At 53.8% G+C, this 26500-nt stretch overlaps 13 protein-coding genes across 13 annotated transcripts; 7 read left to right on the plus strand and 6 right to left on the minus strand.

Moving 5' to 3' along the window:
• The first annotated feature begins 8 nt into the window (after positions 1 to 8).
• Positions 9 to 2318, plus strand: P170DRAFT_374167 (Zn(II)2Cys6 transcription factor). Its single transcript, XM_024845273.1, has 2 exons — positions 9 to 435; positions 488 to 2318. The coding sequence occupies exons 1-2, from the start codon at positions 64 to 66 to the stop codon at positions 1898 to 1900; spliced, it is 1785 nt and encodes a 594-aa protein (XP_024710091.1). The 5' UTR covers positions 9 to 63; the 3' UTR covers positions 1901 to 2318.
• Positions 2319 to 2417: 99 nt separating this feature from the next.
• Positions 2418 to 3487, plus strand: P170DRAFT_460827 (uncharacterized protein). The gene is made up of 2 exons (XM_024851973.1): positions 2418 to 2555; positions 2612 to 3487. Exon 2 carries the CDS (start codon positions 2613 to 2615, stop codon positions 3381 to 3383), a length of 771 nt encoding a protein of 256 aa, XP_024710092.1. The 5' UTR covers positions 2418 to 2555; position 2612; the 3' UTR covers positions 3384 to 3487.
• A 504-nt stretch (positions 3488 to 3991) lies between these two features.
• On the minus strand, positions 3992 to 4956 carry P170DRAFT_452440 (NAD(P)-binding protein; the record flags this gene model as incomplete). Its single annotated transcript, XM_024851275.1, has 3 exons — positions 3992 to 4639; positions 4705 to 4827; positions 4861 to 4956. 3 exons carry the CDS (start codon positions 4954 to 4956, stop codon positions 3992 to 3994), a joined length of 867 nt encoding a protein of 288 aa, XP_024710093.1.
• A 264-nt stretch (positions 4957 to 5220) lies between these two features.
• P170DRAFT_483556 (NAD(P)-binding protein) lies at positions 5221 to 7625 on the plus strand (the record flags this gene model as incomplete). Its single annotated transcript, XM_024853899.1, has 5 exons — positions 5221 to 5948; positions 6179 to 6233; positions 6440 to 7175; positions 7249 to 7411; positions 7469 to 7625. The coding sequence occupies 5 exons, from the start codon at positions 5221 to 5223 to the stop codon at positions 7623 to 7625; spliced, it is 1839 nt and encodes a 612-aa protein (XP_024710094.1).
• A 190-nt stretch (positions 7626 to 7815) lies between these two features.
• On the minus strand, positions 7816 to 10967 carry P170DRAFT_374173 (tetratricopeptide repeat domain protein; the record flags this gene model as incomplete). Its single annotated transcript, XM_024845274.1, has 3 exons — positions 7816 to 9359; positions 9393 to 10088; positions 10139 to 10967. The coding sequence occupies 3 exons, from the start codon at positions 10965 to 10967 to the stop codon at positions 7816 to 7818; spliced, it is 3069 nt and encodes a 1022-aa protein (XP_024710095.1).
• Positions 10968 to 11294: 327 nt separating this feature from the next.
• P170DRAFT_432375 (uncharacterized protein) lies at positions 11295 to 12354 on the plus strand. The gene has a single exon (XM_024848248.1). It carries the CDS (start codon positions 11506 to 11508, stop codon positions 12085 to 12087), a length of 582 nt encoding a protein of 193 aa, XP_024710096.1. The 5' UTR covers positions 11295 to 11505; the 3' UTR covers positions 12088 to 12354.
• A 172-nt stretch (positions 12355 to 12526) lies between these two features.
• On the plus strand, positions 12527 to 13818 carry P170DRAFT_432376 (uncharacterized protein). The gene has a single exon (XM_024848249.1). The coding sequence runs from the start codon at positions 12710 to 12712 to the stop codon at positions 13685 to 13687; it is 978 nt and encodes a 325-aa protein (XP_024710097.1). The 5' UTR covers positions 12527 to 12709; the 3' UTR covers positions 13688 to 13818.
• P170DRAFT_432378 (uncharacterized protein) lies at positions 13687 to 14326 on the plus strand (the record flags this gene model as incomplete). Its single annotated transcript, XM_024848250.1, has 1 exon — positions 13687 to 14326. One exon carries the CDS (start codon positions 13690 to 13692, stop codon positions 14065 to 14067), a length of 378 nt encoding a protein of 125 aa, XP_024710098.1. The 3' UTR covers positions 14068 to 14326.
• A 930-nt stretch (positions 14327 to 15256) lies between these two features.
• Positions 15257 to 15733, minus strand: P170DRAFT_24986 (uncharacterized protein). The gene has a single exon (XM_024843016.1). The coding sequence runs from the start codon at positions 15642 to 15644 to the stop codon at positions 15333 to 15335; it is 312 nt and encodes a 103-aa protein (XP_024710099.1). The 5' UTR covers positions 15645 to 15733; the 3' UTR covers positions 15257 to 15332.
• Positions 15734 to 16606: 873 nt separating this feature from the next.
• P170DRAFT_470240 (uncharacterized protein) lies at positions 16607 to 17425 on the minus strand (the record flags this gene model as incomplete). The annotated part of the gene is made up of 1 exon (XM_024852728.1): positions 16607 to 17425. One exon carries the CDS (start codon positions 17423 to 17425, stop codon positions 16607 to 16609), a length of 819 nt encoding a protein of 272 aa, XP_024710100.1.
• A 903-nt stretch (positions 17426 to 18328) lies between these two features.
• On the plus strand, positions 18329 to 19077 carry P170DRAFT_24990 (uncharacterized protein). The gene has a single exon (XM_024843017.1). It carries the CDS (start codon positions 18450 to 18452, stop codon positions 18978 to 18980), a length of 531 nt encoding a protein of 176 aa, XP_024710101.1. The 5' UTR covers positions 18329 to 18449; the 3' UTR covers positions 18981 to 19077.
• A 1094-nt stretch (positions 19078 to 20171) lies between these two features.
• On the minus strand, positions 20172 to 20674 carry P170DRAFT_25018 (uncharacterized protein). The gene has a single exon (XM_024843020.1). It carries the CDS (start codon positions 20503 to 20505, stop codon positions 20251 to 20253), a length of 255 nt encoding a protein of 84 aa, XP_024710102.1. The 5' UTR covers positions 20506 to 20674; the 3' UTR covers positions 20172 to 20250.
• A 494-nt stretch (positions 20675 to 21168) lies between these two features.
• Positions 21169 to 23356, minus strand: P170DRAFT_347881 (Zn(II)2Cys6 transcription factor; the record flags this gene model as incomplete). Its single annotated transcript, XM_024843654.1, has 2 exons — positions 21169 to 23147; positions 23212 to 23356. 2 exons carry the CDS (start codon positions 23354 to 23356, stop codon positions 21169 to 21171), a joined length of 2124 nt encoding a protein of 707 aa, XP_024710103.1.
• Positions 23357 to 26500: the final 3144 nt, after the last annotated feature.

Raw genomic sequence — 26500 nt, forward strand, 5'->3', positions numbered from 1 at the left:
CCTTGACATCACCCACCCCATGCCCATCCATCCTTATTTCAGTATGCCCTGCTATCCCTCAACATGAAATCCAACACCCCAACCCCCCGCAGCTGCCACCGCTGCAGCGAGAAAAAGATCCGCTGCCCCAAGTCGCATCCGTGCGATCCCTGCTCCAAGGCCGGCGCGGACTGCATATACCCCGGTCCTGGACGGGCCCCGCGACGCAAGAAACGGCCGCTAAAGGCGCAGCTGGTGTCGCGCATGAAGAGCCTCGAGGAGGAGGTGCAGGCTCTGCATCGGCGACTCGAGGGGACTACTCCGTCGGGGCGCGTGTCTCCGGGTAAGGAAAAGAGAGATAGGCGTCTTGAGGTCGGCGCGTTGTTGACGGATGATCGGGAGTCCAGGTATGTGACGCATGATGTGCTGGTGGGGTTTGGAAGGGGGAGTGGTGAGGTGAGTGGTCTTTGGACTGTGGACTTGGGTTTCCTGAGCTGATGTGCAGCAGAAGGTCGAGGACCTTGGGCGTGGAGACCCTCAAGATCGTGCAAATGACCCTGTTACAAGCAAAGAGGGTTTGCGTCTAGCTGACTCGCACCCGCAAAATGGCAATTCTTTTATATTCGGGGATTCCTGGACGGTGGATTCTCTATCTGATTTCCACCCCACGCCCGCGCACCGGGACTTCCTATGGACTGCGTTCGAGGAGAATGTCTCCCCGGTGGTGATGATCTTCCACAAGCCATCGATCCGGAATATCATCATGACTAGATCTGCGAACAGCCCGCTCGACCGGACCACGGAGGCCGTGATTTTCAGCATCTACCACGCCGCTGTAACCAGTCTAGATGCAGACCAATGCGCAGAAATCCTAGGTCAGGACCATGCCACCCTGCAGCGGCACTACCGATATGCAACGCAGCAGGCCCTGGCACGCGCGAACTTCCTGCAGTCGCAGAGCCTAGCCGTGCTTCAGGCCTTCACGCTCTTTCTCACGACGCTCCGGGGCCCCGAAGACGCCGCCTTCGTCTGGGCCATGACGGCGGCTGTGCATCGCATGGCGCAAGGGCTGGGACTCCATCGCGACGGCACGCACTTCGGTCTCACCCCGTTTGAGATCGAGATGCGGCGCAGGCTGTGGTGGGCTATCTACTTGTTGGATACTCGGTCGGCGGAGTTCCGGGGTATCGATGTGCTGATTACCGAGCGTGACTATGACACGAAACTGCCGCTGAATATCAATGATTCGGATCTCGAGCCCGAGTCGGAGGGTCTGGAAGAAGAGACTGGGTTCACCGATATGACATTCTGTCTGGTCCGGTGTGAAATGATTGTTTTGAATCGACATTGTTACAGCCACAGTAGTACCAACCCCGAATCCAACTCACATGGTTTACGACTCCACGATCTAGAGCAACTCCACGATCACCTGCGCCATCGATATCTCCGCTTCTGCGACGTCTCCAACCCCCTCCAGTGGGTGACAGCCACAGTCATCCGTCTGGCTCTCGCTCGCTCCTGGCTCCTCGCCCATCTCCCCGAGAAACAACCAGAGCCAGAGCTAGAGCCAGAGCCAAAGCCACTTCCACGACTAGAAACCCCAACCTCCCCTCCGCCCGACCCCCCGCGAGACCAGCTCCTCCTCACCGCCATCGAAGTCCTCGAGTTCGCATACCTGCTCGAGACAGACCCCCGCACGAACCAGTGGTCGTGGCTCTTCTGCGCCTATCCGCAGTGGCACGCGGTCGTGTTCGCGCTGACCGAGCTCTGTGCTCGACCGCAGACGGCGCTGGCTGAGCGAGTCCGGGCTTTGACGGCCAAGGTGGTGGCGCGGTGGAGAGGCGCGGACTCCAGACAGGGAGGGGTTACGACGGGGGTTGTTTTGCGTCTGCTTGAGCGAGCCGGGGTGCAGGTAGGATAGGGAGGGAGGCTCTGGGCTATCTGGTGGCGATTGAGGGGTCGTTGGCTTTGGGTTGGTGTGTCTTCAGAAGCTTGCTTGCCCTTGCACATCATCATATCATCATTCCGAAAGAGCCTAAAGCTCTCATACCGCGGTAAGGGACTTCATACTTCGGACATTATCCAATAGGTCTAAAGAGGAAATCAGCCCCTGCATATAGGACATTGGCCCGGTGGTGCTCCGTAGACTATTCGGCATGCATATATTAAACGGAGTATATCCAACAATGTCGTCACTCCACTCTAGCAGTAAGGGGCTGCGGTAATAGTTCCAACATGGGGAAATAAAATGAAGGGAGAGGTCATTCCCTTAACCCAGAATGACTGATTTATCTATGGGATGTCCGATCTACTGGAATGTGAGGGGCCGAACGTATCCGAGATCGGGCAATCCAAACAAAGGGAAGCCAGTGCTGTCAATGGTTTATCCCTTGGTTCGGGCGAGGAACTCCCAAGAATGTGCGAAGGGGATGGAAATGTGCTGGGAGTTGATCTATAAAAGGCGGACCCCGAACATACCAGACCCTGGCTGCGCTCATCAGTTCACCAATCGCGCACTGCCCCCGTGGCTCATTCTTCAGATTCTGCAGAAACGACTGAAGCGACCTTTCCAAGATGTACGCTGAGCCTATCCCACCCTACTACTGCTTCTGCTCCTCTGACCCGATAGCAGAATGCATTTCACCACTCTCCTCTTGACCCTGGCCAGCCTGGGCCTTGGAGTCCACGGCCAAGGCTCCTGCCAAACCAGCACAGTCAATAGCGCCGCCTGCGGCAGCTATCCCAACGGCTGTCCGGGGAGCACGTTCCTTTCTGCGAAAGGCAACTGCCGGGAACAGTTCGGGCTCGTCGACGGATCCAACTGCTGCTGCGACTGTCCCGGCGACGAGGAACGTCACCACTGCCTGATCTCCTTTGTCGGGTCAATCGGCGACATCTACAACAAGGAGCCCAAGAACTTGATCGGCTTCTGCCAGGACCAAGTGCACTATTTCGCGGGCAATCCGGCGGAGCTCTTCTCGGAAGCGGACTGCAAGGGCGTCCAGGAGAGAATCGTCAAAGACATGAATGATTACTACGATAAGAAGAACCCCAACGCCAAGTACACGCCGTTCGGCCACACAGAGAGTGTCCCGAAGAAGGGCACCTACTTCACCGCTGTGAAGCCGAAGGGCGAGACGGGCAAAAACAGCGATGGCGAGAAGTATTGGGCCCTGAAGATCAAGGTCGCAATCGAGTCGTCGAGTGCTGGAAAGGACATCAATAAGGTCTGTCCCATTGCGAAGGGCATGTCTACTTCCCGACCTGCGCAGTGCCTCCTTGAGAAGCTCAATGTCTGCGAGCATGCTTTTGGCGGCGTGTTCCATGGCTCTTCTACCTTTGGTGGCTACAAGCCCAAGAACGGGGTTGAAAAGGAGCCCAAGTGGGCTCACGGTCAGGGATAAGGGGCATTTTCTTCGTGTTCTCTGTTGGTCCGGACGATTCGCTACGGAATTCGGTCTGGTTTGGCTCTCCTGCTAGGCAGGGTTTATCTGGTTTCAACTTGGCGGGGCTCTCGGGTTGAGTGTTTACTTGAGGCTTTGTATCTTCTAGTTAGAATAGAATACGACCTCCCAAGGTGTGATCCGATCTACATTCAAATTGGTAATCTCTGCTGCAGTGTTGAGAATCATAATGATCATCCGCTGTTGGTATAAGCCCCGGGTGGCGCCGGCTTTACAAACGATGCTTATCTTGACTCTAGTGTCCCCTTTTCCATCGCCTGTCCAATTGATTTGGCTGTTTAGGTGAGATCTGACCCGAGCAACTGGGGGTTAGCATTGGGCATTCATGGACAGTGGCATACCCGATATTAAGCAGATGGAACATCCTTCACCTGGAAAGTTCGGATAAAAGCCTACTTGAGCGCTTATTCCACAGAAAGGTGTTTGCAATCAGTAAAAGATCTACAACTCTGGTAGCATTACAGCAAGAATTCAGGATTCAATATTAAGTATACTAAGTAAAAACACATATCATACAACCCATCCTCCCCCAGCCCTCTGTCTCTATCTCACCTCTTAAACCCACTCTCCGCCTCCAACCACGTCGCAAAATCCTTCATCTCAGGATGAATCCCCTTCAACGCCGCAATATCTGCCTTATACCCCTCCTCCCGAAGCCACTTAAACATATACCCCATATCCTTCATCACCGCCATAAAGAACGAGCAAATCGGCCTCATCGCCAACGGCAGCGGCCGGCCCACCTTCTGCTCGAAAACCAGCCCCATCCCCTCAAACGTCAGCTCATCGCCGGCCAACGAAATCGCCCTCCCCTTATACTCCTCCGGGTTCAGGAACGCCTGGGCGCCAAAATACCCGATATCGCTCGTCGCGACCATCTGGAGGGGCTTCCCCGCCAGCGCCATCTTAAAGCATGTGGCGAACACCTTGCCGAAGAAGTCCGGGGTCAGGTTCTCGTAGAAGGCAACGGGGCGGAGGATCGTCCAGTCCATGTTTGCTGCCTTGGCGCGGTCAAGCAGGTGCTGCTCGATGTTATGCTTCTTGATGAAATGGGGTGTTTTGGTCGGGTTGCTGAAGGAGCGGGTCTCGCCGCCGCGGTCGACCGAGCTGTAGATGAAGAACTTGACGTTTTGCGTGATGGATTCGTCGATGAGGGCTTTGCCTTGGGGTTCTTCGGATTTGTTGCCGATGGCGGTCTGTCTCTTTGTTAGTTTGGTGTTCGAGTCTGGATTAGGGGTGAGTGGTGAGTAGGGGACTGTACCTGAACGCTGTAGACGCCCCAGATCGGGGATTTGGTTACGCGTTGCGCATTCTTGAAGATACCCGCTGGGTTGTCGAGGTCGCCTTGGATGAGCTTAATAGACTTGGACAGACTGGCCAGCTTCTGCGCAGAGGCAGACGATGGGGTTCTGGTGACGGCGAGGATCTCGAAGGGGGCTTTGCGCTGCACGAGGCTTCGGATGAGTGCGCCGCCTTGCTTGCCGGTGGCGCCGGTGATGAGGACTGCAGACATGTTGATAGGTGGTTGTAGAGAAAGGGTCTTGATGGGTCAAGTGCTTTTTATATCCTGGTCAAGGTCGAGGGAGAAAATTGAGTCTGGCAAATTAGGGCTTCGTTGGATTACGTCACGCTCGGCCTTCGGGACTCTTTTTGAGCCCGAGATTAACAAGCATCGCGATGCAATATCTGCACTTCACAATCTGTCTTCTCTTCTGCTCTTCTCTCTATTATTCTACCTCATGTTTCCTGTCACCTTTGTTTTGACCTGTACATAGATATGCCTCCTAAAGCTCTCCACGACAACGTCTCCCGACGCAAGAATGCCTCTCCACTCGGCAGAGCCATCTTCATCGGCCTCCGCGCCCTAGATGTCTACTGGCAATACCGCCTCCTAACTCGAGGATGGGCGACGCAAGCCGTCCAAAAGCTGGGAGGACAGTCAATCCCACTGTCCCAGATTCTTGCCCCTGCGACCCTCACCGGCCTGCAACCCTACTACAATCTCATCAGCCTCCTATCCCTCGGCAGCAGCATCAAGCAGATCGCCACCATGCTCATTGTCTCGGAGCAAGAGACCCCCGTCTCCTCCGCCATCATTATCGCCGCATTTAACACCGTTTTCAACTCCCTCAACGCAATCCTCTCCGTCTGGGCAGTCACCTCGCAGGCCCCTTCCGGATCCCTAGTCACAACCCCCACAATTGCCCTCGGAACAGTGTTCTACCTCATCGGAATCCTCACCGAAGCAATCTCTGAATTCCAGCGTACTGCGTTCAAGCGAGATCCCGCGAATAAGGGCAAACCCTACGGCGGAGGGCTGTTCTCACTCGCGACGAATATTAACTACGGTGGGTATACGCTGTGGCGCGCTGCGTATGCGCTTGTGACTGGGGGGTTCTCGCTGACTGCGGTTACGTTCTTGTTTTTCTTTTATGACTTTGCGGCTCGTGGTGTTCCTGTGTTGGATGAGTATTTGGGGAGCAAGGTAGGTTTCTTTCTCGTGATGTTGTAGACGAACGGATGCTGACGGTTGACGCAGTATGGGGCGGAGTATGAGGATATTAAGGCAAGAGTGAAGTATCGGTTGATTCCGGGGGTTTATTAGATTTTTATTCAAGAAGATGTTGCAGGTCGAGTAGATATCGGCATCTAAAGTCGATATAGAAGTATTTTGGAGGCATCCGGCCGAGATATAGTGACTATCTAGTTTCTTTATTTTCATGATTTTGACATAGAATGAATGTTAAATGTTTCTCAGAACCTATTCCCTTTTTTTATCTCATATCTCCTGTTTTAGAATTGATCGACAAATACACCGTCGCTAAGCATGACACGGAGTACATTTCTACTCCGGAGCAGTAAGCATACACCGTAGAATCTACTGATTAGAAATAGCACTGCTTGGTTCCATGGTACCCCGTCCCAAGGTCCCAACGAACCTAAACGCAAGTTAATAATTATTGATCATCAAATTGATCATCCGGAACTAAAATAAGCCCCGGGCGCCATCCTTTACAAACCCTCCAAACAAACCATATAAAACACCCTCCCAATTCTCCATATCACCCACCTACAAACATCCCAATCCCTTTACAACAAATTCAAATCCACCAACCACCAAAATGAAAGTCGGCATCGCAGGAATCACAGGCAAATTCGCCCGCCGCCTGGTCACCCACCTCCTCGAGACCCCCGACTCCTCTCTCACCATCAAAGGCTACTGCCGGGACCCCTCCAAGCTCCCTGCCACCCTACAGTCCTCGCCCAAAGTTGAGCTCATCCAGGGCGATGCCTTCGACACCGCCGCCGTCGCCACCTTCGTCCAGGACTGCGACGTCGTCGTGTGCTGCTACCTCGGCGACGACAAGCTCATGATCGACGGCCAGAAGCTGCTCATCGACGCGTGCGAGTCCGCCGCCGTCCCGCGCTACGTGGCTAGCGACTGGGCGCTGGACTACACAAAGCTTAAGCTTGGGGAGCTGTTTCCTAAGGATCCGATGATTCATGTTAAGGCGTATCTGGATGCGAAGAAGGTGGAGGGCGTGCATATCCTGATCGGAGGGTTTATGGAGCCGGTGCTTAGTCCGTTCTTCAGCATTGTGGACACGCAGGCGAATGTGTTCCGGTACTGGGGCGATGAGGAGCAGATCATGGAGGGGACGACGTATGATGGTGCGGCGAGGTATACGGCGAAGGTGGTTTTGGATGAGGAGGCGAAGGGGGTGTTGAAGTGTGAGTTTGCCTAGTCTGGAATCGGACATCTCTCCTGGCTACTTGATGTTCAAGCTAACGAGAAATCGGATAGTTGTCGGAGGCCGCGCCACGCTCAAGGAGATCGCCAAGTCCTATGAGAAGGCCTACGGTGTCCCTGTGACGCTGGAGAAGCGCGGGTCCCTGGATGATCTGTACAAGACGATGCATGATTTGCGCGCGAAGAGCCCGCAGAATATCTACAGCTACATGCCTTTGTGAGTTGCACCCCTTCGTCAACTAGTGCCGTTGAACAAGAACTGACCGTGTCTCAGGTTCTTCTACTACTACTGGGTCAATGGACAGACGTTTGTTGGGCCAGAGCTTGACAACGCTCGCTATCCGGATGTCAAGGCTGCTACTTGGGAGGATTTCATGGCTGCCTGGCCCCGCGAGCAGGTTGGGACGTCTTACTTTGCTTTGAATGCGTAAGGTAGCGGAAGAATGCTGGGGTGTATTGTGCAGACAAGGGGGCTGCTAGATTGCCGTGAGCTAGAAGTTGGAATAGAAAGTCATTACTAGATTATTGAGGTAGACGTGGGTCTTACTCGTTTATACTCTGGACCAAGCTTGTTGACGCTGTTAAGGCAAAGAGAATGTCCACCTTCAACACTCGCTGAATTTACAAATTCAAAACTGGTATATATCCACCATTCATCTCCTGATCCGCAGAACCTGCATTTCCTAAGCACAGTAGATTTAAACTAACCTGGCCCGCCATATCAGACCCATCCCCATGAATACTTCTATAGAAGCCCAAAACCTCTTCCCAAAGCTCGCCTGCTTTCTGCATCTCAGACAATGCAGAACCTTTAACCGCTTCTTTGTACCTGCCCTCTTCCATCAACGTCCAAGCCAGCTCATCAATTGCTCGCATGGTCTCCGGATGGCGACGTCCCCACCACTCTGTATATATTGCAATAACCTCCTCCAGCAGGGCGCGCGCGGCCTCAAATTGACCAAGTTCGGTACTGGCTCTTCCCATATTCAGCTTCAGTGAGACCAGGGTTGGATGAGTGTCACCCAGGACATTTCGTTGGGTGTCGAAAACGTCGCGGAAGAGGCTCATTGCAGCCTCAGTCAGTCCCCTTCTCAAGATTAATTCGCCCATATCCTTAATGATGCGAACGCAGAGGTGATTGTACTCTTTTCTGAGAAGGCTCTCTGTTTCGGACTGGGCGAAGTGCGCCGCTGCATTGCAAAGCAGCGCCTCGGCCTCCTCCAGTTTGTCTGTCATCATGAATACCACCGCTTTGTTGTACATGATGGACATGGCTTCGTCAGGTTCTAGGCCGCCGGTTTCTCTCTTCAGCGCTAATGACTGCTCGAACGCACGCAGGGCTGGGTCGAATTTCCGTTGACACGTATACACCAGTCCTAGGTTGGTCTGGACATCAGCTAGGAACTCTTTCGCGGCTAACGAGGGAGTCTGAAAAATGAGGCTGGTGAGGCCGTTCTCGACCATGCGATAGATTATTTCGGCGCGCCCATATTGACCGACGTGCCGGAATAAACTGCCTAGACTTTCCAGTTCGGTCAGGTTAGTGTCAGGACCCCATTTCCCCTGGGTTATATAGCTCCAGCATAGATCTGCATGTGGCTCTAGTCGCCGTATGGTGTCCCAGAAGTCCTCCTCGTAGGATCGCGGGGCGTAAGAAGCTACGAGCGAGATTGCACATCGGATATAGACATGGTCTTGACCGTTGCAAATCGCTCTCTGCCTTGCGACTACTTGGATTGCAGGGTGGGTTTCCCAGAGCTGGTGGCCGTTGGCCGCAAATCTCAGCTCAATGAACGACAGGTCTGCTAGCAGAGGGTAAAAGTCTCGGAAAGGCCTGTTTTGCGCTGCTAGCTCGTGAAGCCAGGCTGGATATGTATCTTCGGTTGCGCCGAGGCAGAGATCGTACCACAGGTCGCGGTGATGCAAAAAGCTGAAAAGAGTCAATATCCGTGCCGCGACGGGATCTGCCAGCTCCAGTTCCTTGAAGCTCAGCTCCATAGAGCGAGATAGGGTTTCGTCGATCCCGAGAAATCCGCTGTCTGTACCACGGTATGTCCACGCCTCAAGACAGTCTGTGACGGTGTACCGATATCGGGATATATTAGACGCTGCAAGGCGCAAAGCCAGTGGTAGGCCCTTGAGTAGTCCTACCTTTTCTCTCACATCTGAGGTTGCCGATTCCAGTAAGCATTAAGCACAGCACTGGGGGAGGAAAAGCCCACCTCTTCCAATGAGACGAGGATCGACCTGCGTTCGCAGCAGGGCTACGGCATCTTCATCGCTCAGCCCTTTCACTTCACGGTTGGGGTGATACCGCTCAACAAGGTCTCGTCTGCGTGATGTGAGAAGAACATATCCTCGCTTAAGTCTGCCTACAAAGATGTGTATATCCACCGATGCCGTATGGCTAGAATTTCGCCATGGATTTGCGTTTAGTCCATCAATGACCAGTAGCCATCTCGCGTCATCCATCCGGTTGAGCTCGGCGAAAAAGGAGTTGACGAGTGCTGTCCGCTGTTCCTGGGACAGTTCGATGAAGTTCGCATGATCTGAGGCGTAGCCATGAACGCCAACTTTAAGCATACTAATGACGCTATGCTCAAACGCTTCCTGACTTTCGCCGCTGATCCAGAATATCTCGCGCTCAGGGTGCTTGGATCGCTGTTGACTCACAAACCTTGCGGCAAGCTGGGACTTACCGACCCCAGTGAGGCCCCAAAGACCAGCAACGCACCGCTGGAGCAGTGGCTGGGCGCTGAAGCCCAACTCTTTCTCTAAAAAGGCCATCTCGCCCTCCCGACCCACGAAGGCCCATCCTTCCGGTAGTGCTTGTGTCAGGCGGATATCCTGATCGGCAAATGGCGTTGGTTGCGAAACTTCTGGCATACAATTCGCTAGATGATCAATCAGTATGAGGCATGGGAGATAAGACTAGATATCATACTTGGACTGTTTTCTTTCTTCTCCCCGGGTAAACGAACGAGAAGCTCCTTAGTGTATGCCGCCGCCGTGATAGCCGCATGCGCCTGCCAGGCATCGTTTTTGACGCCATCTGCGAAATCACTGATCCCCCGAATTACGGCCACTGGCAGACGGGTCATCATCCCTGCCGCTTCCATCTCCACGGCGATGCCCCCATACCGGTCTCTAAGGTAGTCTCTGCGTGTCTTGGACTGGATGTCGCTGTTTCCGGAGAGAATGGTCCCGTAGTGGACCTTAGGCTGGACCAGCCTCCCGTCTGGTCTCCGGAACTCGGTCAAATTGTCGCTGCACAGGTGCCTCCAGAATCGAGACTCGTTGCGGGCCCTCACAATATTGATCATTGACCGGAGCAGAGGATGCGTCGAATTTTGCCAGTGCTTCAGATCAAATCGATCGTCTTCTCCCGCTACTCCCAGATCATATCCTACTACACCCGGGCGGTCTTTTTCCGGGACTGCTACGGCCACATCCCCAAGCTGGATATTCCTAGTCGGGGATGGAATACCGCCAGCGATGCCAACCAGGAACCCGAATTGCAGGTTCGGGAGATCGCGCGTTACCTCCGCTGCCATGCTTCCAGAAACCGCAAGGCCCTGTTCCTGGTAATACCCAACGACGGCCACCTTGTGACAACTGATTTCGCCCACGGTGTAGATTACATTCTGGCCTCGTGCTCGGGCAGGGATCTTGTCAGAGGCTCGGTCGAGCATGGCGATGGCTGCCCGCAGGTCCACCTCCCGGGGGCATAACCAGACCACGGTGCAGTCTTCGAGCTTGGTTGGACAGGCCATGTCACATTCAGGATGTATTGTAGACTCGAAGAAAAAACAACAGCAGGTCCGAACAGAATCGGTAGCAGGAAGCCCCGCCACAGGCTGATGTAAGTCCACATAGCATGGCGTCTAGCTGAGCCTCGGGACGGTAGCCTTGTTGCGATTTACTCAAATAATCGCCCATCTCGCGGAGTCATAGTAGCTGTCCGTCAATCTCACCAGAAATGTGTCCGTACCTATTTCCCCTTCCGAACATGCATTGCATGCTTGATATCCAATCCATTTACTCTGACATTGTCCCTCTCTAGATTCCCCCAAACGACCCATCCCCCGGCCGTCCTCGGTTGGCAGCCATGCCTCCGGAATATCGTTTCCACCGCGTTCCAAGAAGAGACGAGAGCCCATTATCCTCCATGGAATTTCGGGTGATTCCCTTCTGAAGCAAGTCGCGGACTGGGACGACGGGCAAATCGGTACCCAGTCGAGTGCATATGGTTTAGATCCGTTCGCAGCGTCAATACGTCCACCGGCCGTTCCGCGGGTGCCATCTTCTCAGATGAACCCAACTACAGCGCCCACGGCGCTTACGATCCCTACACCGAACACGCTCGAATACATCGACCAGGATACTGGCCCTGCAGCCCCTATCTCAGCTTTCAGTCGATTGAGACGATCCTCGCCAGCCATCCCGACAGCATCCGCCCCGCGGTCTTCACCATCCTTTACGCCATATAGGCCGTTGGCGGACCCAATCAGCCACGTACCATCCATCTCTGCAGGCCAGAAACGTCCAAGAGATCAAGAAGCGGAGAGCAGCATGGGTGAGCCCCATCCCAGGAAGTCTCATCGTATCGGCGTACGGTCTATCCTGAACCGAGCGATCTCATCGAGCCAGGAAGGCAAGCGAAAAGCCAGCAACGACGCATCGCAGAGGCTCCGCAACCGGACAAGGCGCGAGACTGAGCTGGAAGAAAAGATCATCACCCTCCAGGACGAGGTCCAGAAGCAGTCGGAGGCCCTGCAACAGCAGGCCCAGGATATCCGCGTGTTAAGAGCAGGACTTCTATCGCTCAGAGAAACTTCTACCGCGACCATGGCTGGCACAGAGCAAGGACTGCTGAGGGATGAATCGATGTGAAGTTTGCAGCGATATCCTGATCCCAACAGAGATGTTGACAATAATATTGGTCCGAGAGTGAAGTGATGCATGTTGCTCGATCTCGGGACTTCAAGCGCAGAGATGGCATCCATCTACACAAGCAAAGAGGGTTCTTTGATATAGAGATCACCAGTTTTCAATGAAACTCGACCACCTCAACCACCCTCAGACCTCATCTACTTCATGGTCCGACTGTTATTTATTAGCACCATACCCAGTGATGTTTGCAAAAGAGACCTGAATGTATAATAGGGCTGGAACCACACCCAGCGGCCGACTCACATTTCATGCTATACAGCAGTCTTTGTACCGCCAGTGATTGCCAACGCCAAGAGACTATAATTAGAACCTGGAAAACCCCTCTCCATCCTGTCCATTATTATTCTTCTTTAATTGTTTAATTCTTAATTGATATCATTCAAGCCGTTAATCCCCGCCCGACCCCGTGATCTGCCAGCCCTTTTCTTTCGTCCGTCAATCCTCCGATGTCTTCCTCCACTCTTCTCTAGACTGCCTATTTTTATCTCGCCTGGCCATTTCAATCCTGCCTTCCTTCCTCACCGCTTCCTCCCCCTCCGTCTAGATAAATAAAATAAATAAAATGTCCCAATCTCTTCCTCCGCCTTTCACTCCCGATAGCGAATTCGCTGCCCTCGAGACGCCCCGCGCCCCGGCCGGAAGCCTCTCCATCACGGCGTTGGCTCGCTTCGAGTTCGAGGCCGGAAAAGCCAACGATGGCACCAAGATTCTCATGATCGAATGGGAGGACGATGATCTGGCCCGGTGCGGTTCATCTCCTGTCATTCACACTCCCTCATCGAGCGAGACCGAGATCGAGACCGAGACCGTTGAAGAAACGCCCGCCTCAGAAACAGAACCAGAGCAACCTACGACAACATCACCAAGCCAAGACCTAATAAAGAAACGAGCAGCCGGGTCATGGCACGTTTCCTGGGAAAACAAAACCGCCGTGCTGCCCGCCTCCGAACAAACGAACGATCACACCCGCCGCGTCTACTTCCTCCTCCCGCCCAACGTCACCATCCCGCCGGTCGTGACGCTAGCCTACGAACCTGCCCCAGCGAACCATCCTACCGAGTATCCCGCCGCCTCCGAAACGCTGCAGCTCAATCCGCTGCCGGCCATCTTCCCGCCGGAACTGGGCGCCGACGGCCGCTCTGCGGGCAAGAAGGGCGTGCTGCACACGATATGGGCGAAGAAGAGGCTGCAGGTGCTGGAGCGCGAGATCCGCGAGGAGTGTCGCAGCAATGTCGAGGGCGTGGCGCTGCAGATGGCGCTGCAGGAGAAGGAGTGGATCGAGATGAACTTCGGGGTGGGGGGCGCGCAGGCGGCGACGGAGGCCGTGCGGAATCGCGTGAATGCCCACGATGCGTCCTATCCGATGGGACCGACGACGCCGGTTTCGCCGACTACGGGCGGCAGGCTGGGCGAGAAGCTCAAAGGCTTGAAGTTGCAGACGGGCGGAAGGGGAAAGGAGTTTACGTCGTCGCCGTTGACTACCGAGGGTATGTATTTTGTCCACGCAGATGAGTCGCCGAAGCTAATGACATGGAAATAGGAATGAGCCAGTCTTCGGCTCATCATCTCCTGTCGCCTCAGTCTCCCGATATCGCCGTTTCCTCGTTCAACTCATTCCATAGCATCCAGCGACCCGAGCCCGCGCCGCCTGCTCCGGCTGCAGATCCAGTCCCGGCCGCAGTGCCCGCGCTATCTGACCCGGTCAAGACGGTCGTGCACTATCCGCCGGAGTCGCTGCAGGTGCAACAGAGCACGCGCGACGGTAGCAGCGGATTCGCGCCCATGGGGACGATGGCGCGCACGGCGAGCGCGGACTCGGGCGAGGAGCTCTTCGCGAAGGCGCTGAGTCCGCGCACGCCGGATCTACCACGGAGTCCGTTTTCCTTTGCGCCGGAGGCATTACTGCAGCAGAGGATGTAGCTTTGGTTTCAGGGGAGTGGCGAGGCAATGCGTTATGATTTTTTATGTGCTTGAAGCATGATATCCCTGCAGTATTGAATTACTTGAGTTGTTGGTATGATGTATCAGGAATTGGAACATGAATAACAGACTCACGAACAACTCTGAATGAAATGGACACACAGAAAGAATAAGGAATAAAATAAACATATAGATCTGAAACCTACCCTCTTCAAGGACACATTCAAATAGGATCTACTATACAATATAGCCATTTCTGATGCACCCAGCAACCACCTCACACACTTAGACAGCCAGACAACATCCAACTCACCCGTCGCATGTTACCAAAAATAACCCTCCAGCTAAACACCGACTCTACTAACCGCCCATCTAAAAATAGCCCTACCCTACCCTCCCTAAATCCCGTCCTAGCCCTCATACGCGTAGACCAGACCTACGCGCCGGGACGCGACGTGAATGTGATCAAAAACCCTAGCTGCAGGGCCCCGCACCCAATCGCCAGCCTCAGCGCTTGCCGCTCATCAAGCATTCCCACATCGGACTGCATCTTAGCTCGGGGCTACTCATCGACTCTGTTCCGGAAAGGCCCCGGAACGTCGTTGTATTGGATGGAGGGAAGCGCTGGGGATCGCCAAGCTGGGGAGGAGGGGGTTCTGGTAGGCGGATATTTTTGGAATGAGGGGTATTCCAGGGAGGAGGGGGGAGTGATGGAAGTGCATTGCAGTTCTATTCCTCTGTGCGTTATGTCCACGCTCATAGGATACTTCCCTACTTGCCCTCCATAGGTAACGCAACCCCAAGCCAGTACATCCAACCCATACGCAGGAGCAAAAATAAGCAGACGCCGCCCCTCCATTACCAACGCACCACCGTGCCTTAATCTGCTCCATAAAAATACTAATGGATCACATCACAACTCTATCTCGCCCGGCCAGCAAGTATTGGCCCTCGACGGCTGTTCCCATCCCACGTCATCCGGCGCCAACCCCACCGGCGCCCCGCCGTCTCCAATCATCTCCACGGGCGAGGATCATTGCTGGAGCTGGTCTAGCGCCGGCGCTTAATTGCTGCCACGCGGACTCTGGTTTACTGGAGTTGGTGATGCATTGAGTTTTCAGTATGTACTCGACTGTATACAAAGAAAGAGAGGCTCCTTAGGAAAGTCTATCTTATCCTCGTTAGTCGTTAATAACTACCCTACGTATCCAAGTCGGTAGAAGGTACTATCACATACCTACAATCCCAACGCAAATCAAAATATATCACAAAAACACCCCACCCTCCCTCCTACCCACTACACTAACTAGTCCTCCATACGAAGCAAGAAACAGTCTAGAAAGTAGCAGCAGCCTAGCAGTAGCCGCCCACCCCCAATACCATCCCACAGCACGGTCTAAACACTCCCTATCATCCCTGCAATCCACCCTGCCTGCATTCTTCAGCCAGACCTGAAACCGGCCCCGCGCGCCTTCTGCTCCAATCGTACGCGCCCGCCGGCACTTACCTAGGTACCTACCTAGTCGTCCGCTTGGCTCTTTTGGATCGGGAGGGTTTGCTTTGCTTATTCCTTGCATCTGGGATGGGGGTTTTTTTGTTTTGTTTTTCACGTGGGTTGGTTTGGTTTCCGGTTTTGATGGTCTGGGTATGGGTATGAGTGTGTTTTGTTTTGTTTTTTTTATGAGAGCATACGTCGGAGGTTGGATATCTTTAGTGAGAAACGCTGGCTTGATTTGAAGAAAATAGGACAGATGGATGGAGGTCTGTAGTGCCCGGGTATGGGATGGAAAGATGGTGGTAATCGTGTGTATTGTAACTTACGAGGCTGTGTATGAGAGCGTACGGTTTCTTACCACACACCCATCTAGTGATGTTTACCTTACTCCCCTACCACTCATCGAGGATCGTGTCTCTTCATTCTATGTGTCTAGTATCTCTAATTCTCGTTTAGTAGCGGTAAGACTCATTTTAAATGTAAGGTCTATCCAAGCTCGAAGGTAATCATCCAGTACCTTGACGAAACTTGACTTGGCCCACGAGGGATGCCGGAGTAGACGGAGATCACAGTGCTCAGAATGTGACAGCACGCACAGCGTCTACGTCTATCCAATGGATTGACTAATTACCACAGAGTTTGTTGGTTTATTACCACCTTATGCCTTGTTCTATCACTACAGACTTGGTATTAGAGTCATTGCCTGTGAGGCCTAGGATAGGATAATAGCAGTCATCAGTTCATTCGATCATCAACATCTGAACGTAAGACATATCTAGATTACTTCACTAGATGTAAGAAGGAAACAATAACCAAACAAGCCCGAACTGAAACCATGCACGCAAAAGAACATCAAGACTTTAGAGCAACCAAATCAAATCAAATCAAATCAAATCAAGCATCGACTCCGGACGCCGGACTCCTGACCAACCACTCTGCCTTCTCCTGAGACCAGACCAGACCCAATTCCGTAAACGAATGGAAGAGACATGGGAGGCACCAGCTCACGCACGCTCAGACTGACACTCCAAACCCACCACCAGATCAAGCCTCCTCTGAATCTTCCGAACTGGCATCCTCATCCTCCTCGTCACCCGACTTCGTAGTCTCCTTTTCAGTGACCTCCTCCGTGACCTTTCTGCGCTTCTTCCCCTTGGGCGGATCCTCCAGCTGCGTGCGCTTGTAGGTTACAGTGTGCGTGACGACATGGCGCACGCTGACGCGGCTGTTCGCGCTCCGCGGCCCCTCATAGTACCTCATTTTCCAATCGGAGGGCGAATACGGCGAGCGCAGCATGGTGGCACTACGCGGGGACTCGCCCATCGACATGCTAGTCGGCGAGTAGCGCGGCGGGATGGGTCCCGAGCCCGGGATGCGCAGGGAGCGCAAGTTTCTGGGATCCCGCCGCGGGAACGGAGCGCCGTAGGGCGTCGGGGGCGGCAGCGACGCGGTGGCCGACCTGGCAGACTCGTTGAAGTTGAACGAGGTGCTGACGGCGCTGGCAGGCTGCGAGGTGGGCGCGCTGGTGTTGCCGCTGCCGGAGCCGGGGTTGCTGGTGGCGCTGGGAGGGTTGAGGTAGTGGTTGGCATTGGTGATTGCGCTGCGCTCGAACGGCTTGTCGAAGCGGAAGCGGCCGTTCTCGCCTCTCGCGCTATCGGGGGAGAAGATGGGCGTGAAGGCTTTCAGGAACTCCGTGTAGGCTGCTGGCGGCGTGATGGGCGTGCAGAGAGGCTCGTCGCCGGGCCGGCCGCTGCCGTTGCCTGATAGACTGGTGCCGGTGTCCGGGTTGCGTTGCAGCTCGGAGGGAAAGACCATCGGCTGAGGGGTCTTGAGAGGGTGGAGGGTAGGCTTGATGGAAGGCATCTTGGATAGGTTGGCTTCTTGTGCGTGGCAGTAGATGCAGTGCGGAAGTATAAGTGAATGGCACCAGCTCAGCAAGATGAGTCCAGCCAGGAAAGTTGGCAGGTGGTCTGGAAGAGAAAGGTCCCGGGAAGAGACTATGGACGGGAAGCAGAGTCTCCTTATAGATGCAGGATGGAAGAAGGAAGAAAGAGAGAAGAAAAGAGAGAGCGAGAGGTTTATGAATTGATGGAAGGCAGACGGGTTTCGGTACGCATACACGCCAATACCGTACGGCGACAGGGTCGAGACGGTCACAATACGGCCAGCGAACGGAGTCCCGTGTCCGTGTCACGCCCTAACTCGAGTGACTTTGGCAGCCCTCGTCGATCAACTCAGAGCAAAGTGTGCCAGGTGATGGGGAAAGGGGCACCTGCAGAGGGGAAACGGACGAAGATCCTAGTCCGTGGCAATTGATCAATAAGAATCGAGAGTCGAACACAGTCTGCTGAATTGCAAACACAAGAAGCAACAGAAGAAAAGACGGGGAAGGTGGGAAAGAAGCTGCTTGATGGCCCATGAATTGAATTCGTTTCTCGTCCTCAGCCCTCCTCTTTATAACTTTCAGGCCTTTCTCTCTTCCCAGGATTTCCTGCCATCATCGGTACCCTCTGTGCCATCCAAACCAACACATCAAGCAAGCGCCATCCCATCCAACCCTACCAATTGCCCGCCCGCAGTCAAGGTAAATTAAACTAAGTCACTAAGTTATCGCCCGACGTGCTGAGCCGGCACGTCGACGCTGCATTCCTGCATCCTGACTCGCCCGTTCTTAACGCGCAGGCCTCGTCCAAGCCCTAGTGGCGGCTCGCCTGTTCGGCGCCCTTCCCTAGCCCAACACAGTCCGTCGCTTAGCCATCTTCCCCTCATCACGTACACTAACAGGAAATGTAGACACGGCACGGCCGCATGGTTACCGCTGGAGGTGAAATTTCTTCCATGGACGTTCCAGTCGGTGGTTGCGCCCGAGCTGCTTGTCTTTAGTTTAATGGGGGCGAAGGATGAATCCCGGCGGGTAATTGGGGTGTCGGATTCTACGCCGTCTCTCGGATTTCTTCTCGTGGTCCTCTTTTGGCTTTGGTTTAGTAAAGTGCGTGATTTCTACACTAGACCTAGCCATTGCCATCCTTCTCTCTTTCCCCTCAGCAGGTTGTGTTGGTTCGTGTCTGCACTGCGGCGATTCGCATCAACGCTACGCTACCGCACTCGTATCAGATATCGCAAGTATCCGAGTTGGTGTCGCCGGGCTGCTTTCATGCATTCATGCATTGAACCCCCTGCCCATGTTCTCTACGGCGTATGTTGGAACGACCGGAATTATGGCTCCTCCCTAGCCTTTCTATCCTCTTGGCAAGCATGTCCTCCGTGCCACTCCTCGATTCATGCCGCATCTGCAGAAAATAGACGCCGTAACGGATGTGACGGGAACATCGTGCATATGGGCGGTTGGCAAGGAGATAGGGTGTATGGGTGTGCTAGGTCCTTTTGCCACAGTATCTCGTGGTCTGTTCGTATGTGACAGCGGGAAATAGACGCCGTCAACTGTGCATGGGCAGAAGCACCTGCATGATGATGGCCAGGAGGATGGATCTAGAGGTATCTGTGCATGGTGCGTATGCGTAGTGTTGACGCTTCGATACAACGGCGGGATCTCATGCGGTTGGTTGGTCTTGTCTTGTGTCTAACATTCATCCTACATGTCTATCATGACAATCACATGGTAAAGTCCGAGACTTGCAGCTGCACTCGTGAGTCGCTGCGGTTATTTGACGCTGTCTGTAAGAGCAGGAGGACAGAGCGTGCAGATGTTGGTTTAACCCCACGAATAACTAGCCATGTTTTGACGCTTGAGGTTCAGTATCTCCCGGGGGGAGGGGCGGCGTTTGGATCCGTCCCGGGCGTAAACCTGCTTTTACGGGACCAGGTACATGTATTTTGCTTTGTTGGCCTTGCCATTTACTTCATCCCCGCCTCAGGTGCGATTCCTCGAGGTCAAAGCTTCCTGGACATCGGGTCTATCTACCTGGTGTTAAGCGCTGCGGGTGAACAGTGCGATACGCCGCAAGTTGACTGCGTGTGTGCGGGGTTAGATACTGAGGGGGGTTGATTGCTCTTGCGTGGTGTTGGTTTGAATTCCCTTGCCGTCATGCTCTTCTTGCATCACAGTTGTTCGAGGATTGTGATCGCCCAATTCGGGTGTTGAGGCTAGACACTGTCTGTGGGATGGCGCATTTGCAGTAGCCGAGTCTCTGGGAGAGAGATTTCGCCATGCCGATCTACCCAGAGCGAATTTTAGTCGACTTAGATATCGGTCTCTTTTCTTTATGCGTTCGAACATGCATTACGCAATTGTTTGATGTCATTTGTGGAATCTATAGAGTGGTGGTTGCATGTCAGTAGGCAACAATCTAGCCTCAAGTCCATCTAGCAATCATCGGCATAGAAATCGTGCGTTAGAGCTTAGAAGAGGGAGGTGGTACGATTATACCCTTTTACCCATCTGGTAGATTGAGAATTCTCTCTGGGGTCTTCGGCGGTTTATTGATATTCTCGATATATTGACTTTTCTGTCACATCAGGTGCTATATCCATCCAGCGTCAGAGACTGGAAGAGGAAAAGGGTTTGATCACTACTGAGCTCGAGTCATCATTCTAACTTCGAAAGAAATGGAAGATAGATAGATGCAGTCATGGTAGCAGTATACATACGGCAGTATAGAAAGGACGACTTACATGCAATAGCATCCTAAGACCATATCAAAAGCAGAGAATATAATCGAAACTACATGTTACTTCCATACTCCAAATTCCTTAATAGAATACACACACCACACATTCATTGTTCTAAGCTCGATGGGTATAGTAAGCAGTGAGAGGATGAGAAAGTCACAGCAAAGGAGCAGAGCAGAGCAGAGAACCGACCACGACAATGCGAACACACCAACCACTATCACAATCAACACCCTCCGTCCATAAACAAGGCCATAACAGCAAGATTTTCTTTGTTTTTCAGAACAGATCACGAACCAAATGACATAAATCATAATCAACACATCATAAAACAATGAAAAAAACAAACCCAACAAGAACTTCCAAAAAGACAAAATCAAAAGTCCACATCAAGAATAAAATGAAGCAAACACCAACGACACCGCTGACTCCTGATATCAAAGGGTAAAGGGGGAGATGGTAGATGGAGGGGGTATAGCGGATGGCTCCTCCAGTCCGTCGTAATACATTGAATTGCGTTGCGTTGCCGTGCCGTGCCATGGGGTGACTTTCCTGGCCTGCAGGGAAGAGACGAAGTGAAAATAAATAAAGGTAGAAGGGTAAAATTATATAAAAGAATGGAAGGTGTGACCAGTCGAATCAGTCAGTTGAAATGTCGAACGAGCACCAGCACCAGGGCTGGTGCCACGAGCGGGGGTGGTCTTTTTTCCTGAAAAGACCCAGCATGATGGAGCCTGTGAAGCCTTTGACCTGGTCAAGGTCTAGCTTGAATGACGAAGGCCGGCTGCGTATTCGGATTGTAAGCTATTGCATCATGCGTCATCTCCTGTCGGTGACTGGTTGAGCTGGTCTGGTATCTCCAAATGTGGTCGTTATGCGTTCAAGCCAGCTTGGACGGTCCCTTCGAGGGACTGAATGCAAAAACAGGCAATCTACGGACTCAGTCTCGTAGATGCGATGCGAAAAACAAATCAAAATCACATGAGTAAAAAGTCCCATCCGTTCTGCTGCATGACATCGCGCCAGTGGACGGGTGGTCGCTTCACCTCTTTCAGCACCCATTCGCTGTCGTCGATTTCTTGCGGGGAGTCGGAGTCCTCGATCTTCACGGAGCTAGCCGATGAAGAGGACGAGGATTCTTCGAAGCCATACAGAGGCTCGGCGGCATCGTCGCTGACTCGCCACACTTCCTGCAGCAGTCGATACATGCGGCCGAAGCTGCCCAGGTCGGCCGTGTCTCCGAGAGCAGCGACGCGGTCGGCGAGAAGGGTGCGGAAATGGCTGCCGGGCGAGGAGTAGGCGCCGGTGATGAGCAGAGGCCAGACGAGCGAGCGGTCGTAGCCCTCCGGTCCGGACGGGATGCATTCGATGGTGTTGGCGGCCGCCGCGACGAGGTTCAGAGTGCTGGGTTGGCTGCGGTCGAATCCGGGGACGAGGCTGCAGAGGTAGATGCGGGCGGCGATGCGGTAGACGGCGGTCATGTTCTTGGTCAGGACTTCCGGTCGCAGGGTTCCTGTGGGAGAGTACGGGCTCTCGATCGTTTGGTCCACGGGCTCGGTGTACTCCAGCTGGCGACCTAGAGCCGAGACATGCGAGCAGACGGACATTTCGTCGACGCGACCTTCGTTCTTCAATGCGTCCAGGCAGGCGATTTCGGAGATCAGGTACATGACTCGGTCTTCGCAGCCCATCAGTTCGCGCAGACCCGAGGACGCGCCGCTCAGGTGCTTGGATCGGTACATGTGGGCGAATTCGGGGGTTCGGCCGTGCATGGTCGAGCCGAGGATGTCGATCCACGAGGTCAGCGTCATGTTGAAGGGAGGCAGCATGTACGGATGTCCGCAGGTCGGGCCGGCGGTAGGAAGTCCCAGGCGATGGACCAGGTTCGTGGCGGCTTGGAAATGGTCGAACCAGGGGATGTCGGGCAGGTAGTCGTCGGCAAGTCCCACGGAGCAGTGGAAGAAGATCATGGCCAGAGTGGCGTCCAGAATCTCCTCATGATTCGTATCCTCCCCAAGTGCCAGACACAGCTGGGAAACCGCCTCGAATCGGTGGCGCATGATGTCGTGGTCGATCTGTTCGCTCACGATCCCCTCCGTGGTCTTGAGATGGATGGCCGAGACGCTGAGACAGCAGTGCAGGTAGCACTTGTTCGTCTCGAGAGCCTGAAGGATGGCTTGCGCGCGGATGTGTCCACGTTGGTGGGCCTCCAGCACCGGGAAGATGATGCGCAGAACGTTGTGGATGAAATGGTCGAGGAGCGGTCGATCATGGTCACTGACGGGGATATTCGCCTGCAGCATGGCGTACGTCTGCTCGATGCTCTGGTCGCACAGGGCCGGATCGATCCCTGGAAGTGCCGGGGCGACCTGAGGGAAGCACTCGTCCTGGAACCACTCCTCGCATTGGAAGGCGGGCAACGGCGCATTGAGCTGAGGAGGGGCGAAGTTGCTGAACGTCGAGCTGATCGCGTTGTGGTGCAGAGGCACTTCGTCGATGTAAGTCTGTCGCTCGGTCTTGACGTCGATCTCGAACGGGGTCGTATGGGAGCTGTAGGCGGACTGGTTGACGGCGGGCGTCGGCATATGTGAGGCAAAGATATCATACTGGTCTGGAAAGACGGGTCGGCCAAATTCGAACTCAGGCGACGTGGGCGACGACACGGCCACGCCGCGACTGAGGCCCGATGCATCGACTGTGTCCACGGGCTGGTTAGGGGAAGGCAAGCTTGCGTGATGTGGGAAGCCGATCCTACCGGTCAGGGACCCGTTGCGCTCATTCATCTTGGTCTGTTTGATCTTGTTCTTGATCCGTTCCTTCTGGATCTTTCGTTGCTCTGCGTTTCCCCACCAGATTGGGCGCTTATATTCGCATTTCACGTTGAGGTTGTTGCAGGCTCCGCACGAGGGATGTTTCTCGTCGCACTTCTTTCGGCGAAGACGACATGTGAAGCAACCTGTGGGGGTAAGGAAGGAGTTACTTTAGAGTACATGCATGTCTAAGACATCATTGAGACGTACCAGAGCGAGACCTCTTGTGTAACTTGGCTGCGTTCTTCTCCGTGGCTCCGGGAGTACCTTCACTCGATGATGAAGGCTGCGAGTCGGCAGCCACCTTAGTCGGCGCATCACGGCTGGGTGTCGACTTCTTTGCTGAGGCCGGCATATTGGCTGATCTGCGATGCGATTCGGATATAAAAACGGACAATGTAGAAACAATGCGATCTTCGAGTACAGTCAAGTAACAAACTGTTGATTGGCGAAGGAGTCGGAGGAGCGTGATTAAGGGCAAAGCTGAACCAGCAGCCTTTGCGATCTAATTAGGTATAAGAGAAAGAAAGGCGCGGTTGCAACGGACGACGAGGCGACGGGGAGAACTCGTGTGGGAGACAACAAACAAGAACATGAGGAACGGCGGGATCCACGAAGCTTTAAAAAGCGAGTTCACGCCGGACAAGCAAGCCATGTTTCTATTTTGGAATTACAGATAGCCGAGAGCACGCAGCGGGTGGACAGCGAGGATTGGCGGGGAGATGGGATGAGAGGGCAGATCGCAGGAAGATCATGCACGGACAGGGACCTGCTCCAAAGCCGGGCTAATTTTGGAGGATTTTGGCGCCCATGCACGGCATGCGGCCGACTGATTGGTGACGGGGAAATTGATTGCGGTGGGATCTATCGCAAATAGCAACTGCCAGGCTCTGGATCCTGGAATTAGCAGGAATCGTGCTACTGGCTGCGTGCATGCGGGCTTTTTTTGGCTTTGGCGCTTCGTCGTTTTTTTTAGGGCTTCCCTGGTCATCCGCTCACGTGGGTTGGTCTTCTAACTATGGAGTATACAGTTGAACTTGCCACAGACCTCTGGAGAGAAATCAATAGGCTACTAGACTGAATTGAAAGAATTAATTGAAAGACTTCTCTCAATTCTGCCATTCGCCTGGGGGCTGGGAACTTGCACTATCGCAGGGTTCATATGCCGTCCTCGCCCGTAGTCCAATTAGCCCATGTTACTACATTTAACCTGGATTTGGAATGACAGCCAACCACCCGTGCTCTACTGGGAGCCAACATGATCGTACGAGGAGCGAAGTCCCTCATGGGCCATTGATCGCGGGGGTGGTACATGGGCAGTCTCCCATCAGTATAGGCCAGGGTCGATGCCGCTAGTTTAGCACGGCCCGCAGACAATCCAATCCCATGCATGAAGAGCCCTGGCGGGGAGGGGGTGGCAGCGACAATGCGAAGGCAGGAAGCGACAGTACGACCGAGTGGAGTCCGGCCAAGCTTCCCCTGGAGCGCATCGAGTGGCTGCCAGCGATTCTCGCGTCGTGCAGAGCGGACCATCCGCAGCCAACCGTGCGGGTTGCCAGACTTTGGCCAAGATGTGATGACATGCGACTAGTGATCTTTGGCATCGATTTAGCTGCCTTTAGCCGCTGCCCCTCCGCCAACTTCCCCTCTTTCGGGTCTTTACTATTCTTATCCCCTTCCATAATTATCTCTGCTTTCGGCGCCAATTAGGCCCTTTTCATTCCTTCTCGTCGTGCATGGGCCGCCCTCGCGCCGTTCCCATGATCGTGGTGGGTCGACTTCTGCAGCCTCGATCCTCGAGTCACACTGGGTCACTTCGCGCGAAAAAAGATCGGATTTTCTGGGGTTTTTAGTCCAATTCTGGGCGGGTAGGTGCCCGTTGACTTCGGAACATCCAAGGCTACAGAGTTACAGGAATCACAGTAGAAAAAATCGAAAACAAAAGCCCAAGATTCAAATGCCAAAACTAAATCGATTGATTTCGTGGGCGCCGGCAGTCGAGCTGACCGACGTCGGAAAGTTATCACAACGCTTCTGCCGTTCCTTATCACATTCCTGCAGCTGCAGACTAGCATTTAGCGTCCATTTTGCAATGCTAGTCTCGACGTCTAGCCAATCGCCCCGCCAGAAAGTAGGGTCAATCTGCAGAAACCCTGGTTTGCGCACAAGCCAGGTTGTGACATGTATGTACCGTGTACATCCATCACTGCCGCTGTTGGTTCCGGGGTGACGAACTGAGCGTTGCGCTGCTCTTTTTTCCCTCGTAGGGTCAATTCATACCGTCATACTTGCTGGATAAGTGGGGTAGAGCTTGGATAATTGGTCTTTTTTTGTGTCTACAGGTCCATTTCTCCGCAACAGTCCGAATTCTGTACTCTACTCTGTCAACCTTCCCGATTGCGATATTGCCCTCGAGACTATCCCCTTGTGCAGGTGATGTACCTGTACAAGGTACCTGCCTGGCCTTCTCCCTGCATTGTCCTTGCTTGTCAGTCGGCATGGGAAGCACACGGCTCCGGCTGTACCACCCTGTCTCCCACCAGACCTGGTCGAGCATGCTTAATGCTTAATTACTGCAAATGGGGAATTTTCACCTGACAAATTAAGCGGAGCTTTATTAATAGCACTCGGTCTTGAATGCGTCCTAAATCTCCGAAGAAAACCCAATCCCGCCATATGTTCGCGCAGGCGGGGTACGCTCGATGCCCTGCGAACTGCCTTGCCATCTGTCCCCGGTTGTCGGTCAATAATTAACAGGGCAGCGTTTTCATGCAAATGCTGCTAAGTACTAAGTACTAGCTCTTACTCTGGTACCTACGCCAGCTAGCTAGACTGCCAATGTTTGTAATATTGCAATGTTCAATCTATCCGGTCAGTGTAACAGACCGCTCAGGTCTTTCTAGCCGATGATGAAATCTCTGTCCCCCGTTCCTGCCGTGTGCGACGCCTTTGCATGAATGTGTTGGGACGCAATCAATTCACCGTGACACTTTGTGGACAGGCATCGCATTCTGTCCTGCCTAGTTTTGTCCCGTCTGCAGACCCAATGCGGTATCGAGACCTACACAGTCTGCCTTGCTCTAATGCAAGCGCTGGACCTACACCCTTGCGTATGTCCCTGTCACTTAGGCATCGCTCAGCAGAACCCATCACCAACAGCGCATATCTTACGGCGTAGTAGACTAGATCTTAGTCTTCCGTAGTAAGCGTATCACCCACATTCAGCGTCTGGATAACACCCCCGCCCGATTGGCCATCACGCTCAGCGTCTCGAAGCCGATCATAACGGCGGCTACATCGAACCCTAAGCAGGCACTAAGACTCCCCGCCGTGGGTTCGATTTCCTGCTGCTGTTCCCAAAATAACCGTGGAGATTTCCTACCAATCACTGGGGCGGAAATTTTCTAGAATAGCCCGTTTCACGACCTCGATGGCGTCGATCGACCACTGGCTCAGAGTTAATCTCGCTGTTCTTTGTCTGGAGCCGTGACGCTGTTGG

The sequence above is a fragment of the Aspergillus steynii genome (genome assembly GCF_002849105.1).
Source record: "Aspergillus steynii IBT 23096 chromosome Unknown P170scaffold_1, whole genome shotgun sequence".
In the NCBI taxonomy this organism is placed as follows: Eukaryota; Fungi; Ascomycota; class Eurotiomycetes; order Eurotiales; family Aspergillaceae; genus Aspergillus; species Aspergillus steynii.